This window comes from Mustela nigripes, chromosome 14, assembly GCF_022355385.1.
Source record: "Mustela nigripes isolate SB6536 chromosome 14, MUSNIG.SB6536, whole genome shotgun sequence".
In the NCBI taxonomy this organism is placed as follows: Eukaryota; Metazoa; Chordata; class Mammalia; order Carnivora; family Mustelidae; genus Mustela; species Mustela nigripes.
The window spans coordinates 802661-818420 of NC_081570.1; the positions used below are offsets into that span (position 1 = coordinate 802661).

Here is a 15760-nt window from a genome sequence, read left to right on the forward strand (position 1 = left end):
CCACACTTCATCTCACCTCACCAAACCTCACATCACCACACCTCACTTCACCTCACCAAACATCACTAGCCCTCACAACACCACAAACCATCTCTCACCTCATGTCACCACAGGTCACCTCACCTCAACCCCCTCACCTCACCATACCACATCTCACCTCAGTTTGTATCACCATACCATGCCACACTGCACCTCATTATCTCACTTCGCCTCACTAACCTCACCACACCTCACATCAGCCCGGCTTCTTCATCACTCCTTACTTTACCACACCTCACAATGCCATAACTCACCTCACTTTATCTCATTCTAGCTCACCACACCTCACGTCACCTCACCTCACCACATCACACCTCAACACATCTCATTGATCATCTCACCTCACCTCACCTCACCTCGCCTCACCTCACCTCACAATATGTCACATAAGCTCACCTCACATCAGCATGCCTCATTACATCTCTCTTCAGTACTGAGAAAGGAGCCACGGTGGGGGGGGGGGGTTGATGGGGGACGGAGGAAATTAGTCCGGGTTGGACTGTCCTGCCTGAGGCCTAGCGCTAACCCAAATCAAAGCAAGTCTTAGAAAAATGTGAGATTATCAGTGATTTTTAAAACTCTAACAGCTTTCAGGGAAAGAAAACAAAAATAGGTCATATTCAAAGGACTGGGATAAAAACGGCATCTGGTTCTCAACAGAGATGTGAGAGCGGGAAAACCATGTTTGCTCCTTTCAAGATTCTCAGCCATAGTGTATCTTTCTTTCAACTCTAGACAGGAACATGTAAGCTCCCTCTTTGAGGGAAAACACATAAGCTGAAGAGCTGCGCTCTGTCCGAAGACGCGGAATTGAGGGAGACGAAGCCCATCACGCGTCTCCGCTGTTGCTGAAGCAGCTGCCGCCGGGGGGATCTTCCCACCTTCCGCCGGCGCGAGGCCGTCCCGAAGCGGCGTCGGCGGGGCCGGGCGGGCGTCTTCTTCCATCTCGGGAAGCAGAAATTTTAGCTACAAACAAATTATCACAGTTACAGAGGAATAAGGCCATAGTTTTAAAAAGCCATAAATACTGGGTTTCACAAGAATTAACAATTTCTCGGGACGCCTGGGTGGCTCAGTTGGTGGACGACCGCCTTCGGCTCAGGTCAGGATCCCGGAGTCCCGGGATCGAGTCCCGCCTCGGGCTCCCGGCTCCACGGGGAGTCTGCTTCTCTCTCTGACCTTCTCCTCGCTCATGCTCGCTCTCACTGTCTCTCTCTCAAATGAATAAATAAAATCTTAAAAAAAAAAAAAAGAATTAACAATTTCTCCTCTGGAAAGATTAAGAAAATGCCTGAGCCGGAGCCTCGGGAGCAGCACTGGCGGCGCCGAGCTCAGGCTCTGCAAAGGGCCCCGAGCCCGGAGCTGCCTCCCGCCTCCGGCCGGGCACAGAAGGCTCAGGACAGACGCCGCCGCCGGGGAAGGTGCGGGAAGGGCCGCGAGGCCGGGCCGCGGTAGTCGCGGGGCGAGCGGGAAGGAAAACCACCGCGACACGGCGCCGCACACGATGCCCCAAACCCCGAGTCCCAACCGCGGCGACACGGGCGTCCCACGGGGCCCAGAACCGCTCCTCCAGGCGCGCCCGGACCGCCGGAGACGCGGCCCCACGCAAGTCCCGCGCGCGCGTCCGCCCGGCCCGGCCCGACCCGGCCCGACCCGGCCCGACCCCGCGGCCCGCACTGCGCCCAGGCCCGGGGACGACGCGGGGCCCCGCGCGCGGCTGCATCCGGGACACACGGCGGCGGGCGGAGGGGCCGGACACCAAGGAGAACCAGACCCAAGTGCGGGCTCCACTGCGGGCGCCGCCGGGGAGAGGCTCAGGGTTGAGGCCGGGGATGCGGCGGGGCGGGAGCAGCGCGGCGGCCCGGCCGCCCCAGGTCCTGCCGCAGAGGCGCTTCCCCGGGAACGCGGTGATCCCAACTCGCCCAAGCGCAGGTGCCGCACGCGGGCGCAGCGCGGCTCCAGAGCGAGGCTTTATTTTTGGGATTTTGTTTGTTTGTTTGAGGGAGAGCGAGCGAGCACAAGCGGGGGCAGCAGAGGGCGAGGGCGAGGCAGACGCGCCCCCAGCGGAGCCCGATGCGGGGCTCGACCCCGGGACCCAGGGGCCATGACCTGAGCCGAAGACGGAGGCTTTAACCCACTGAGCCCCCCAGGCGCCCCTCAAAAGCACTGCTTAGGAAATTTCAGAATATTCATTACACTTCATCATTTTGGGAACGCTCCGAGCTCGTCTGTGGAGAACGCTGATATTAAATGTTGATCTTATGTAGGAGATGCTAAAATTATAGACGAATTTGTTTCTCACTGCTTAATTTAGCCATTGCTTCAGAATAAGTAACTGAAAAGTATTTTCAAAGCCTAATAATGTTTCCTGGACAAATCATGAATAAGTCAGTGCTAGTAATCCATTTTTTGATACGCCACAAAGAATCATGCATTTCCCTTCTGAGAGGCAGAATTTTAAGGCATCTTGTCAAACGCCAAATGTTCCTCCCGTTGATAAAATCTGTTGACCTACTGGTCGGGCATCGGCAGAGCTCTTGGAAGATCTGCACAAAGTGGAGGCATCTGTTCTGCTTCACAGTCATGACCTCCATGTGCTCGCGACAACGGTGTGACTGACCCCCCGGGGGGAACGAGTCTCTGAGCAGAGGCAGAACACCACAGTTTCACGGAAAACGACTACATCATAGCACTTTTTATCCACTTTTTCTTCAAGATGTTGTTTGTAAGTGATGCATACACCTGACGTGCGGCTTGAATTCACAATCCAGACAGCAAGAGTCACGGGGCACCCCGGGGGTGCAGTTGGTCAAGCCTCCGATTCCTGACTTTGGTTCAGGTCATGATGGCAGGGTGGTGAGGTCAAGCGCACGTCTGGCTCTGCGCTGGGCATGGACTCAGCTTGAGATTCTCTCTCTCTCTCTCTCTCTCTCTGCCCTTCCCCAAGCCCTCTCTCCCTCTCTCTCAAAAAGGAAGAAAGAAAGAAGGAGAGTCCCCGCTCCACGGACTGAGCCAGCCAGGTGCCCGCCAACCACACACACTCGGAATGTCCAGTGAAAAAGGGCACTTCTAGGGCGTGGCCTTTGGCCCCTCTTAAATTCTCACGAAAACCACAGCAGAAAGATTCAGTTTTCCCAACACACGAGTCCATAAGGACCAGGCCAACGGGAGGAGACATCATTTGAACCAAACAGAAGCTGGGAGGCGTGAGGATGTTATCGGCCCGGCTGGCAGGGGCAGACTGACCTTCCGGGGGAAAACTTGAAACACGATGCCCCTTGGGCACAGCACCCGCTGGTGAAAGGCCCCAGAACAGGGCGCCGATGAATTGGGGGTGGGGTAAAATCCGAAACAGCGATTTGCTCAGACGTGCTGAACAAGCAGCTCGAAGTGCCTTCCCTGCTTCTGGCTGCACGGCCGCCCAGGTCCCAGCCGTCGCTCGGAAAACAAGCAGAAACGGTGGGTGAAACTGTACTGTAACTGCCTTAAGAAGCTCGAAGAGTTGACTAGAAAATAAGAACCCTTCAGGTCAAAATCTAAGTGAAGGCAAGCGTATACATACAGGTTAAATGGCCACGGTTAAATAAAAAGTCTCTTCTTAAATTGGATGAAAAGAACAGTAACAGCGACCCAAAAATCCAACTTCACACTACCGAAGAGACATCTAGAACACAAGGCTGCGGGGGTCCCGGGCTTTATAATTCAGAGAGACGCGCTGGCCAGGAACTGTGAAGAGGAGGCCGGCGGAGTTATCTAGAAACACGCGGAATTCTGGAGGCGAAAAGCAGCAATAGCCACGCAGGACATCTGCACCCGATGTTCGGCTCCCAGAAGCCCACGCGCACCCACTAACCGGTCGCAAAGCAAGCGGAGCACAGGTGGATGGAACGAGGAAAAGGTCAAGATACAACTCTGGTGGGCCACGGTGACACACTCTCTAACAAAACCAGGAGAGACAAGTCGCCAACGACGTGCACTTGGACAACGTCATTAGCAAACTGAGCCGACAGACACCCGGAACCCGGCAACCGCAGGATTCCAGGGTCCCCTACAGCAAATACAGAACATTTACGAAAGCCGTGTCTTGGGCCCAAAACAGGTGTCAGTCAATTTCGAAGGCCTGGAAGGGTACATAGCTTTGTACGGAGTAGGGAACACAGTCAATCATGTCGTGATGACTTTGTGTGGTGACAGATGGGGACAGGACGCTTTCACAAGGATAGCTTTCACAAGGCAGGTGCATCTCAAATCACTGTGGTGCCCCCTGAAATGAACACAATATTGCACGCCAGTTACTCCTCAATAAAGACGATCCTAAAAACTTGTTCTCTGGCCCGAATTCATCGGCCCAAATCAGTAAGCAATAGAAAACTACTTGGAAACACACTTTTTTTTTTTTTTTAAGATTTATTTATTTTAGAAAGAGAGGGAAGGAGAGAGAGAGTGAGGGTGTGGGCAGGAAGGGGCAGGGGGAGACAAAGAGAGAGCCCCAAGCAGACTCCCCACTGAGCGTGGAGCCCAGCACGGGGCTTGATCCCGTGACCCTGAGATCAAGCTTGGAGCCGAGATCAATGGTTGGAGGCTTATGAGTGAGCCGCCCAGGTGCCCCCAAGAAACATACTTCTAAATGACCCAGGGTCCAGGGAAAAACTGTCATGGAGACGGTGCAGTGAGTTACAGGACAGGAGCGCCCGGGCCTGGCCATGCAGCTGGAGCCCCGCCAACCTGCGGCCCCACAGCATCTGTCGCGGAAAGGGGAACGGACTCCACGTCCAGTCAAGGAAGTGAGCCAAGACCTGCCAGAGAAACCCAAAGAAAGTGCAAGAAAGAAGATGACAAAGATTGGAAATCCGCACGACGAAAACAGATGAGAGAGAGAGGGCCCTGGAAACGGGAAGTTTGGGTTTTTTAAAGATCTGCAAAACTGAAAAATAATCTCATAAAACAATACAAAGTAAAGTCAGTCAACAACTTTATGCCAATGAATGTGAAAATTTAGACAATGGACAAGTTATTAGAAAAATAGTAGTAATCAAAATGGTTTGAAGAAAAGAAAAATGTTGAATCCCATGAGCGTAAAAGAAACTCAATAGACAGACGGACCCTTGAAGGGGGCTCGGGGCGCAGAGGCCGCCCTGCCAAGTTCTGGGAAACCCGCGAGGCGTGCACACTGCTTCTGGGAAGTAGGGGCAGAAGGCCCACTCCCTGACTTACTTCCCGGAGCTCCTGTCACCTTTGTCACCAAAGCCGGACAATGAAAGGGGAAGTGGGGAGCATCCCCTGCCTGAATCCCGCAGCAGCGCATGGATGCAACTTTGGTACCCCAGGGCCTGACTGCACGTTAGAATCAGGTCAACTCACCGCGGGGGACAGACCGAAGGAAGGGACTCACATGATCGACTCGATTGATGTGGGGAAGCACTGATCACATTCAACATCGCACTTCACCATCTCCTACTGCACACTGATGTCTTCAGTGTGGGAAAGGCTGTTTGCAGGAAACTCCATGAGTTCTACGCACAAAAAGCCGCAGGACTGAGAGCAAAACAAGCACGTTTGCTTCCACTCAGCGCCACTGGGGCTCCCAGCCAGAACCCGCTGGAAGGAACACAAGGAGCTCGAAGTGGAAATGTTCTCAGATCCCAGGACTGTGTGCGGAGCGATCCGCCGGGCACGCAGACATCCGGCATTAAGTCACTGAGACGATTTAGTGACGTCGCTCGACCTAAGTCCAGTCATAAAAACCAAATATATTCCTGCTCTTCCGAACGGAGGGGAAACGAGATTTGGAAGAGATGCCGTGTGTTTCGAATTATACCAAGAAATACGAGGTACCTAAAACCGGACACAACGAAAGACGTGCAGATCCTGTCCGGAGAAGACGCTGGAGGCTGATATTAAAGGAGGCCTCCAGCATCAGAAACGGATCAAACGACCCAGAAACTTCAGCAAATGGATGTCAAGGCAGAAAAGAGGGACAGGGCGGCCGCTTTAAACCAAAAGGGCCTTCAGAGACAAGTCGGCCACTTGCGGTGCGGGGGTCCTGTCTGTCCCTGGATTCCAGGAAGCAGCTAAGAAGACACGTTTTCCAGACGATGTGAATGAAGGCGGACTGGTGTTTGATTTATCAAGAAATTCAGGTTGATTTTGTTGGGACTGATAACGATGTCGTAGTTACTTCTCTGGGAGAGCGGTAGTTACGGGTGGAAACACCCCTCCTGGGCTGCTCTCGCCTCCCCCTGCCAGGACCTGCCGGTGAGGGGCTGCAGGGGTGCGGCCAGCAGCGTGGAGCGGGAGGCACCAAGGGGACCGGGCCTGCGAGTCTGGGTCGCCCCTTCTCTACCTTCCTGAGATCACACTTTTCCACAGTAAAAGTGCAAAGAAAAGAACAAAGTCGGCATAAATGAATGAGTGTTCAGGAACTGCCAGGCTCTGCAGATTCAGCACCGCCCCACACCCAGCCGGAGTGCGCGGCCACCAGCGGGCAAGGGCGCCCGCCTCGGTCACGAGCCCAATGGCCGGGCCTTCCCGCCGGGACTCGGCTCCCTGCGGATGAACGTCGCAGGCCGGACAGTGGATGCTGGGGGCACACGGCGCTGCAAACGTCAGCCACGAGAGGAAAAGCTGGCGCAGGGTCATGTACATTTAAATTAAAAGCTTGTGTTCGGAGAACGCCCAAAGGAGCGTTGAAAAAAAGTTACAAACCAGAAGACAAATTCGACACAAATCCCAAAAGCTCTGCTGTCAGGAGCATGTAAGGGCGACGCCCGGGTCGGCAGAGGAGCCGCCGGCGGCCAAGGGGCAGCATGTCAGCAGGGCCCTTCGCCCTAAAGCACGCCCTGGCCGGCCAGCGGGGCAGCCGCACCCCTGCGTGTCAGCGGCCCGAGTCCTGCCTGCCTCCCGCCGTGGTTCGCGCGGTTCCCCGTAGCTCGCCACAGGCTCCCGCTTCGGATAAGCTGTTTGTCGGCGACACACACGTTGCCCAACCTCATTTAGAGTTCTCAGTCGGTGAAGCCTCTGCCTTCGGCTCGGGTCATGATCCTGGGGTCCTGGGATGAAACCCCATGTTGGGCTCCCTGCTCCGCGGGGAGTCAGCCCCTCCCCTGAAATAAATAAAATCTTTTTTTAGAAAAGTAAAGTGAAAAAGTATGTACCCTTGTATCACTTTCCCATTGTTGCTGTAACAAGTTACTGCAAACCCAGTGACTTAACAGACCAGTCACGCTGGGATTCGGGTGGTCAGGGTCGGCAGTGAGTCTCACTGCGTTAAAATCCAGGTGTGGCAAGGCCACGTGCCTTTCTGGAGGTCCCCCACACTCCTCGGCTCAAGGCCCCATTCAACCATCTTCAAAGCCAGCAGCGTGAGCTACCGTCCCCCCGGGGCTCTGTGGCTCCCTCCCCTCTCCCAGCTCCCTGTCCCACTCCTGAGGACACCTGGATAATCTGGGATCTTGTCCCCAGCTCAGACGCTGCTGAACAAGCTGAATTCCCCTGCCACATCGTCTAACATATTCCCAGGTTACAAGGATGAGGTCATGGCCGCCTTTGGGGGCCCAGTTTTGCTTCCATTCTCTGACTCCGGGCTCTGCTCCTGGGTGTGCGTCCTACAGATGCTGCGCTAGTGTCCTGAGGCTGCCACCACCAGCGCAACACCAGGTGTCTCCGGGCGATGGAAATGTGTTCTCTCACACTTGCAGAGGACAGGGACCTGCCATCGTGGTGATGGCAGCGCCGTGGTCCCCCTGAAGTGCTGGGAGAGCATGTGTTCCAGGCCTCTCCAAGGTTTTGACAGCACCCTGGGTCCTCCTCTGGGTGCTCTGGGGTGACAGCGCCCTGGCTTGGCGTGGGCTAACTCCAGCTTCCACATGACGGTCTCCAGGGGCCCAGATCTACGTCCAAATACCTCCTTTTTATAAAGACACCTGTTGTAGGACCTCATCACAACAAATGACATCCCCAATGACCCTATTTCCAAAGGAGGCCACATTCTGAGATCCTGGGGATTAGGGCTTCAACCCATGATGTTTTCTCCTTGAAGAAACACAGTTCAACTCATCACACGCTCTGGCTTCGGGACACAACAGGACCCCCTAGAGCAGCAAGGCTGGGAGCAGCAGAGAGTCCGGAATCCCGCAGCAGGATGGCCGCAGGCGCACGGGTCCTCCTCTGGGTGCTCTGGGGTGACGCGAATGCTCCACGTCGGGCACCGTGCTGCAGGGCCCCCTTGAACACGACCGCCAGGGAAGAAGGTTCAAAAGGTGCCCCGGATTTGGCAGGAGAGGCAGGATCCGCGGTTGCCCAGACGGGGGTGCTGAGGGGGTGCCGGCTTGGGGGAGTCGTGGCCCTGAGTTGGATGTGAGGCGGGAGCAAGAGGAGGCTGCCCCGTGGAGGACATCAGAGCCCAGGCAGGGCGGGGGGGGGGGGGCGTTGTCACTGGGAGCCACCCAGCTCCAGCCTTGGAAGGATGACACGGCCATATAGCTTCTACCATCTCCCGACACCACATGTGTCAGTCACACAGGGAACGGCAGACGTCGGCAGACAGCACGTTAATCCGGCGATCAAGGTGAAAGTCGGCCGTGATGTGACATGGCCCACCTCACAGGCCAGAATGGGCAGAAAGTCCTTTGACTCTCCTGCCAAGGACGCACGATGCGAACCTCATCTGGGGAAACATCGGACAAGCCCACATCGGAGAGCTTCTGCGGACCCGCCTGCAGCCGCCAGAGGCGGCGTCCTGAGCGCCCGGCAAACGCCAGGGAGGCTGAGGGTCGGACGCTGCAGACTCACAAGGACTGCGGAGCGCAGCGTGTGATCCCAGAGGGGCTCCTTTCGCTTTCGTGGCTTTCTGGGATCAACTGTCAAAAGGTGCTTAACAGTGGTGATGACACGTCTGTGAGTGTCCTGACTTTGATGGCCCTTCTGAGGTCATGTGGGAGAACGGCCTGCACAGTGTGGCTCGGTCAGAAAGCATCCCATAAGTGACTTCTCAAATGCCTCAGGAAAAGACGAATTGGGGACTAAACTTTCATGTAAACTTGGAGTTGTTGAAAAATTAAAGAAGAATATACATAGTATCATTCCATTCATATGATACTGCAAAGTCAGTGAGACGCAATCATGGTGCTTAGGAACGCATGCACAGGGGGTGCACCTGAAGAAAAGCCAGGAAATGAGAATCACAAAAGCCCGTCCGGGTCTTGGGGGTCAGTGAGGACTGCCTGTGGGAAGGGAAGGGAGGACCGACTTACCGTGTGGACATGGTTTTACTTCTTCACCTGGGTAGTTGCTACTGACGTTCACTTTATGTACGTATGTGTATGTGTGGGTGTGTCTATATGTACGTATATGTGTGCTTGTGTATATGTGTATGTGCATGTATACATGCATGTGTGCCGATGTGTATTTATGTGTATGCATATATGTGGCCATATGCGTGCGCGTACATGCATGTATATATGTGTATGTATATGTATGTATGCGTATGTGCATGTACCTGTATATATGTGTGCACATGCATGTATATGCATGTATATGTGTATGTGTGTATGCATGCATGTGTGTATGTGTATGTGTGTGTGTGTGTGTGTGTGTGTGTGTGTTTAATTTTTTCCTGATGTTCACTTTAAAACCAGTCTGCGCCGGCTGCGCGGGCGCGCGCGTCCCCCTGCCCAGAGCACCTGTGAGGGAACTCCGGGCACCTGGCGGCCCAGCGGGGCGGTGCGGGCTCCGTACCTGGCGCAGCGCGGCTCAGCGCGGCCGTGCAGGGAAGGGTTCCAGGAAAGGACCGGCAGCTGGTGGGAAGCACAGCAGGGGCCCCTCCACTGCCCAAACGGGGTCCCTTTGAAAAACCCAATAGGGGCGCCTGGGGGGACTCAGCCGGTTAAGCGTCTATTCGGGTCGCTCATGATCCCAGAGTCACCGGATCGAGCCCCGCATGGGGCGCCCTGCCCAGCGGGGAGTCTGCGTCTCCCTCCGCCCCTCCCCCCGCTCGTTCTCTCTCGCTTTCTAATGAATAAATAAATAAATAATATCTTTTAAAAAGTAAACTTAAATAAGAAAGAAAAGCCCAGCGGGAGGACTCGGGGCTCCCTTTCTCCGCTGGACTCCCCAGCCGGGGTCCCCCGACTCTGGTCAGGGATGCCACGGCGGCGCCGCGACCCTAGGGAGACCCGCAAAGCCGGGGGTCGGGGGGGGACCAGCCCCAGGGCCGGGGACTCCGCGAAAACCACCGGGGGCGAGACCCGCCGCAGCAGGTGCCTGCCCGGCCGAACCCGGGCTCCGGGGCGAACGGACCCACCTCTCCGTGGCCGGCCGGGGGTCGCAGAGGCTCCTCCGGGGGCGCTCCCAGACCTGGGCCGCGGCGTCGAGGGCGGCGGGCGGCTCCATGGCAACGAGCGACTCCAGGGCGACGCGCGGCTCCACGGGCCGGGGTGGGGCTTCGCCCGCCGCGCGCACCCCTGCTCGGGCGATGGTGCGGTCCGGGGCGCCCCCGCGCAGGCGCAGTGCGGCCGGGGCGGCCCGCGGAGAGTCCCGGAGCGGATCCCGCGGCTCGGTGGACGCGGGAGCGCGCGGGGCCGTACCCGGGGGTTTGGCCCAAGCAGCCCCGGGGGCAGGTTGGTCCCCCAGCGAGTGTCGTGCTCGCGCCGACGGGGCCTTCCCGCGGGCGTCGTGGGCGGGGACTGCGGGCTCCACGTGCGGGCCGCGCCGAGCCGCGCGTCGCCCTCCCCAGCCCGGCCCGGGGTCCCCTGCCCCGCTCTGTCGTGAGGCGACCGGCCCGGCCAGAGCGCGTGTCTGAGCGCAGACGTGGGGGTGCGACCAGGGCCTCTCGGGCCAGGCCCGGCGGGGACCCGGGAGGGAGGGCGGCGCAGCCCTGCCCTCGCCGCGCGCCGCTGCCGCCGACCTCGAGGTGCCTCCCGGGGCCGCCGCGAGTCCGGGAAGTACCTGGTTCCGCGCGGGAAACCGCCCACCGGGGTGGCCGCCGAGCCCCGCGCACAGCCCCGCGCACACGCCACGTTAGCCGTGGCCCCGCGCGCGTCCGCGGCCATCGCCGGCTCGCGGGGCGCGGGTCTCTGCGCTCCGAAGCCTGGGCCCGAGGAGCAGAACCGCGGCGCCCCATCGGCCCACGGTCGCTTCCCTGACAGAACTCACACTCCTGCCGCCCCACGCCCTCCACCGGGCTGCTTCCCCCCGGGTTGCCCGCTGGCCTCGCGTATCCGCAGCCCTCCGTGCCCTGTCCACGGCAGAAGCGGAGGCCGGCCGAGGGCTGCAGAGAGCCCCGGCCCAGCCGCTGCGGAGGCGGGAGGACTGTCGTGTCTCCCCATGGAGTGATCTTCAAAACCTACTGTGAAGGGACAAAAGTGGTGCAACGGGGTGTGTCTTCCTAAGAAGGGGCAGAGGCGCTCAGAACATCCAGGTGCAGGTACTCCTGAGGGTCACGGAGAAACAGCTACCAGCCGGGGTCAGGAAGGTGAGCTCCACGCGGAAATGACATTTCTCTGAAGGTGCTTGTCCCTTTGGCTGTGGAACTGTGTGGCTGCAAGGCCAGAAACAAGTCAGTTCCTAAAATGGAAACAAAATGAAACAAATGAACCTAACTGTATGTCAGGTATTAACCTGACAGAAGAGAATTCAAATGACTTTAAAACCCAACAATTTGATCGTACTTAACTAGTAAGGGCCAAAAGAGCTCCAAGGAACGCTCGGGTTGTTTGCAGTGGCCCCGGCCTTAGTAACGGTAGGGCCATCGCCGTCCGGAGGAGCGCGCAGGGAGATCCAGGAAATAGCTGGTGTGGGAATGTTAGGAGCCAACATTTTAACTTTGGGAGAAGAGATAGGAATGTAAAATAAGTTAAAACTGTAATCTTGGGTGCCAATGGGAAATATTAGTATGAATTAATAGAACTTTAAAAATGTATTTCTGGGACACTGGGTAGCTCATTCGGTTAAGCCTCAGACTCTTGCTTTCAGCTCAGGTCATGATCTCAGGGTTGTGCGACTAAACTCCAGTCCAGCTCTGCGCTGCACGCGAAGCCAGCTTAGAATTCTCCCGTCTCCCTCTGCCCTTCTGCCCCTGCTTGCACACTCCCTAAAAATAAATAAATATGTAAATAATAAAAAAAATTACTTCTGGGACGCCTGGGTGGCTCAGTGGATTAAGCGTCTGCCTTGGGCTCAGGTCATGATCTCAGGATCCTGGGATTGAGCCCCACATCGGGCTCTCAGCTCAGCGGGAGCCTGCTTCCCCCTCTCTCTCTGTCTGCCTCTCTGCCTACTTGTGATCTCTGTCTCTGTCCAATAAATAAGTAAAATCATAAGAAAAAATTACTTCTTAGTTCTGTCCACTGAAAAGGTCTAGAACCATCTGGTATGGTAGCCACTGGACATATGTGGCTATTTCAATGTAAAATTAATTAAAATTAAACACTTGAACAGACACTTGTACACCGGTACAAATTTAAACTTCCATTCCTTGGAGCACCTGACTGGCTCAGGCTGTGCAACTCTTGATCTTGGGGTCGTGAGTCCAAGCCCCATGTTGGGCGTGCAGCCTACTTTTAATTAAAAACAATTTTAAAAAATAAATAAAATCCCATTCCTTGGTTGCAGTAGCCACATTTCACGTGTTCAGTGGCGCAGTGTGGCTAGCAGCTGCCCTATTAGAGAGCAAAGATATAAAAAGTGCCTGGTTGGGTTGCACAGTCTAGAAATAATCACTAGCTCAGTAGCAGTGAGCACTCAGCACCCAGCTGGTTGTCCTCGGCCCTATTCCTGGTAGAAGAAACCACCGCTTCTTAGAAAAATGACTGGTATCAGATCTAAGGCAGAAAACACACAACATGATCTTGGAGCATCTTATCAAAAGAAAGCAAGGGAATTACTAACGAGTCCAGCATTGGGTCAGAGAACTTGCTAGTCAATGTGGAGATGCTCCCATTGGCCAAAGTAAGGACAATTTGAGTATTAAAAAAAAAACGTAAATACAGTGGACTGAAGCACAGCAAATATGTTAACATCCATGAGTTCATTTAAAAAATAAAATCCTCATTGATCGCTTTTTTTTTTTTTTCATTGATCAGTTTTGAAGGCTGCTAGGATGCTGCATCACCATTCTGGAAATGGATGAAGCTTCCGTGGCAGAGCTCGGCTCTGATCTCCCTTCGAGAAAGGTTTTGCATTTAGTCAAGAGGAGTGCAGCAGCGCTGTAGTGGAGCTGAGTTCACTCTCTTTCTGGGTGGTTCCTGGTCAATGATCGACCATGGCAGGGGCTCTAGGTGGCTCTAGGTGGACCTCCAGCCCTGGGGCTCCTCTAATGGATAATCTCTGCTCCAGAGTTCTCCACCCCTTCCCTCAGATCGACCAAAACTTAGTAGGGTTTGCATCAGAGTTAGGTTCTCCCTGCTCAACTCTGCTTCTCCATGCTTCCCACCCACGGGCTTCAGATCAGTATTGTAGTCTGCGGTTTCCTCAGCCCAATTTTGATCCAACCCCCAACCCCCATCTTTCACAGGCATGAGCTCCCAATAAATCTCTTGTATTCTGAATGCCATGTCATAGTCTGCTTACTGGAGGACACACATTAATAGTTGGTAGCAGGACTGGTCTGAGGTAGTAGATACTAAGAGGGAGAGTTGTAACTAGATCACTCGCTGCCCTGCTGGCAGTGAGTTCGCATCCTGGGTCAAACGTGGATGCCTTGAACAAGGTGGTATCCCACTGATACAATTTTCACAATAAGTTGGGAGAACAGTGGTTGGTGCAGTGACTGATAAGGACGTGTGTTTGGGGATGAAGGAGATACATACAAGAACAGTACATCTCAGGGTCATGAGTTCGAGCCCATCTTGGGCTCTGCACCCAATGGTGAGTCTGCTTGAGATTCTTTCTCCCTCTTTTTTGCCCCTCCTGCTCACACTCTCTTTTTCTCTCTCTCTCTAAAATAAATAAATAAATATTATAATAAATAATAAATCTTAAATAAATAAATCTTAAAAAAAAAAAGAACAGTGATTTGGCTGCAGAGACATCTCACGGAAGAATATGCAAAGACAAAGATAGTTAACAGATAATTGAAACTAAGTGTGTTGATACCAAAAGCAAAGGCAACAAAGCAAAAATAAACAAGTGGGACTATATTAAACTAAAAAGTTTGTGCGCAGCAAAGGAAACCATCCACAAAATGCAAAAGCAACTTTCTGAATGGAAGAAAATATTTGCCCATCATGTATCTGGTAAGGGGTTAATATCCAAAATATATTAAAAAAAAAAAAACCCATACAATTTCATAGCAAAAACTCCAAACAATCCAAATAAGAAATGGGCAGAGTATCTGAACAGACATTTTCCCAAGGAAGACAAAGACATCCAGATGACCAACAGATCCATGAGATGGCAAATATCACTCATCATCAGGGACATGCAGATCAAAACCACCATGAGATATCACCTCATACCTCTCAGAATGGCTATGATCAAAAAGACAAGAAATAGGGGCACCTGGGTGGTTCAGTGGGTTAAGCGTCTGCCTTTGGCTCAGGTCATGGTCTCAGGGTCCTGGGATCAAGCCCGGAGTCGGGCTCTCTGCTCAGCGGGGAGCCTGCTTCCTCCTCTCTCTCTGCCTACCACCCTGCCAACTTGTGATCTCTCTCTGTCAAATAAATAAATAAAATATTTTTTAAAAAATTAAAAATAGAACTACCTTGACTCTCAGTCAAGGTAGCTTTGCAATGCCAAGGTCAGGGCCTGGTTGGAAAAACCTCCACACATGGAATGGGTTTATCTGGGTGGGTGCTCCTAAAGACTTTGGCTCCCTGGACTTTTCTGAAACATCAGAAACTGTGACGCTTGCTCACCCCAACCACTAAGGGAAACACCAGGACTCCCCTCTTATGGGAAGACACTGTAGAGGTTTCAAAAATAAGGCCACAAGGTCCTTCCAGTATCTGCGCCCTCCCCATGCCCCGCCCTGCGCCCCCATCGCCAGGTTGGCAACCAGGGACAAATCGCAGCATAGCCTCATTACATGCATGCTGGACCTGGTAAGAAGGAACGGTGTGTGAAAACAACAAAGCCTCACTCTAATGTAGCCGGGAGGCTCAGGGCAGAGGGCGCCCTCCGGCCCCACCACTCATCAACTGCTGACCCAACCAGAAGAGGGACTCTGCAAGTGGGTGTTAGTTACTTCCACTATCCCCAGCAGGAGGAGGAGAGGCTTTCCTCGTCTGCCCAGCAACAGCCCAGCCAATGAGAGACTGTCGCAATGTAGCCAATGGGAGACAGCCACAACTTAGCCAATGAGAAATGGTCACAATTTAACCAATGAAAGACAGCCACAACCTAGCGGATAAGAGACTGTCACAATTTAGTCATGGAGGGACTGTCCTAGCCCAGCCAATGAGAAGACTGCATTCAAGTTCCTAGTTTGCTCCAAGGGCTTTCTGCTTACAACCACCTCGCGGCTGTAAAGAGCCGTTCTTTGTTCTCTGGACTCAGTGATGTTTTTTCTGCTGTGACTTGCTTGTGCGGGTTGCCTTTCTCTTTTGTTCCCAAGCAAACCCATCTTTTGCTGGTAAAATAACTGGAATTTTTAAAAAAGATTTTATTTATTTATTTGATAGAGATCACAAGTAGGCAGAGAGAGAGGAGGAAGCAGGCTCCCCGAGGAGTAGAGAGCCCGATGCGGGGCTCGATCCCAGGACCCTGGGATCATGACCTGAGTCGA

At 54.3% G+C, this 15760-nt stretch overlaps 1 protein-coding gene across 4 annotated transcripts in view; it reads right to left on the reverse strand.

The window, feature by feature from the left end:
• Positions 1-12325, reverse strand: part of CFAP74 (cilia and flagella associated protein 74) — a 59815-nt gene extending 47490 nt beyond the window's left edge. For 2 of the 4 annotated variants that reach the window (XM_059375243.1, XM_059375242.1), the window contains exons 1-2: positions 10340-11163; positions 921-1005 (exon numbers count right to left, since the gene is read on the reverse strand). In XM_059375243.1, the coding sequence (XP_059231226.1) occupies positions 921-1005; positions 10340-11158 (904 nt within the window). In that variant the 5' untranslated portion in view covers positions 11159-11163. Of the gene's footprint in view, positions 1-920; positions 1006-10339 lie in introns of all 4 variants that reach the window. The other 2 variants (XM_059375241.1, XM_059375244.1) reach the window with 2 other exon arrangements.
• Between the last annotated feature and the right edge of the window lie 3435 nt (positions 12326-15760).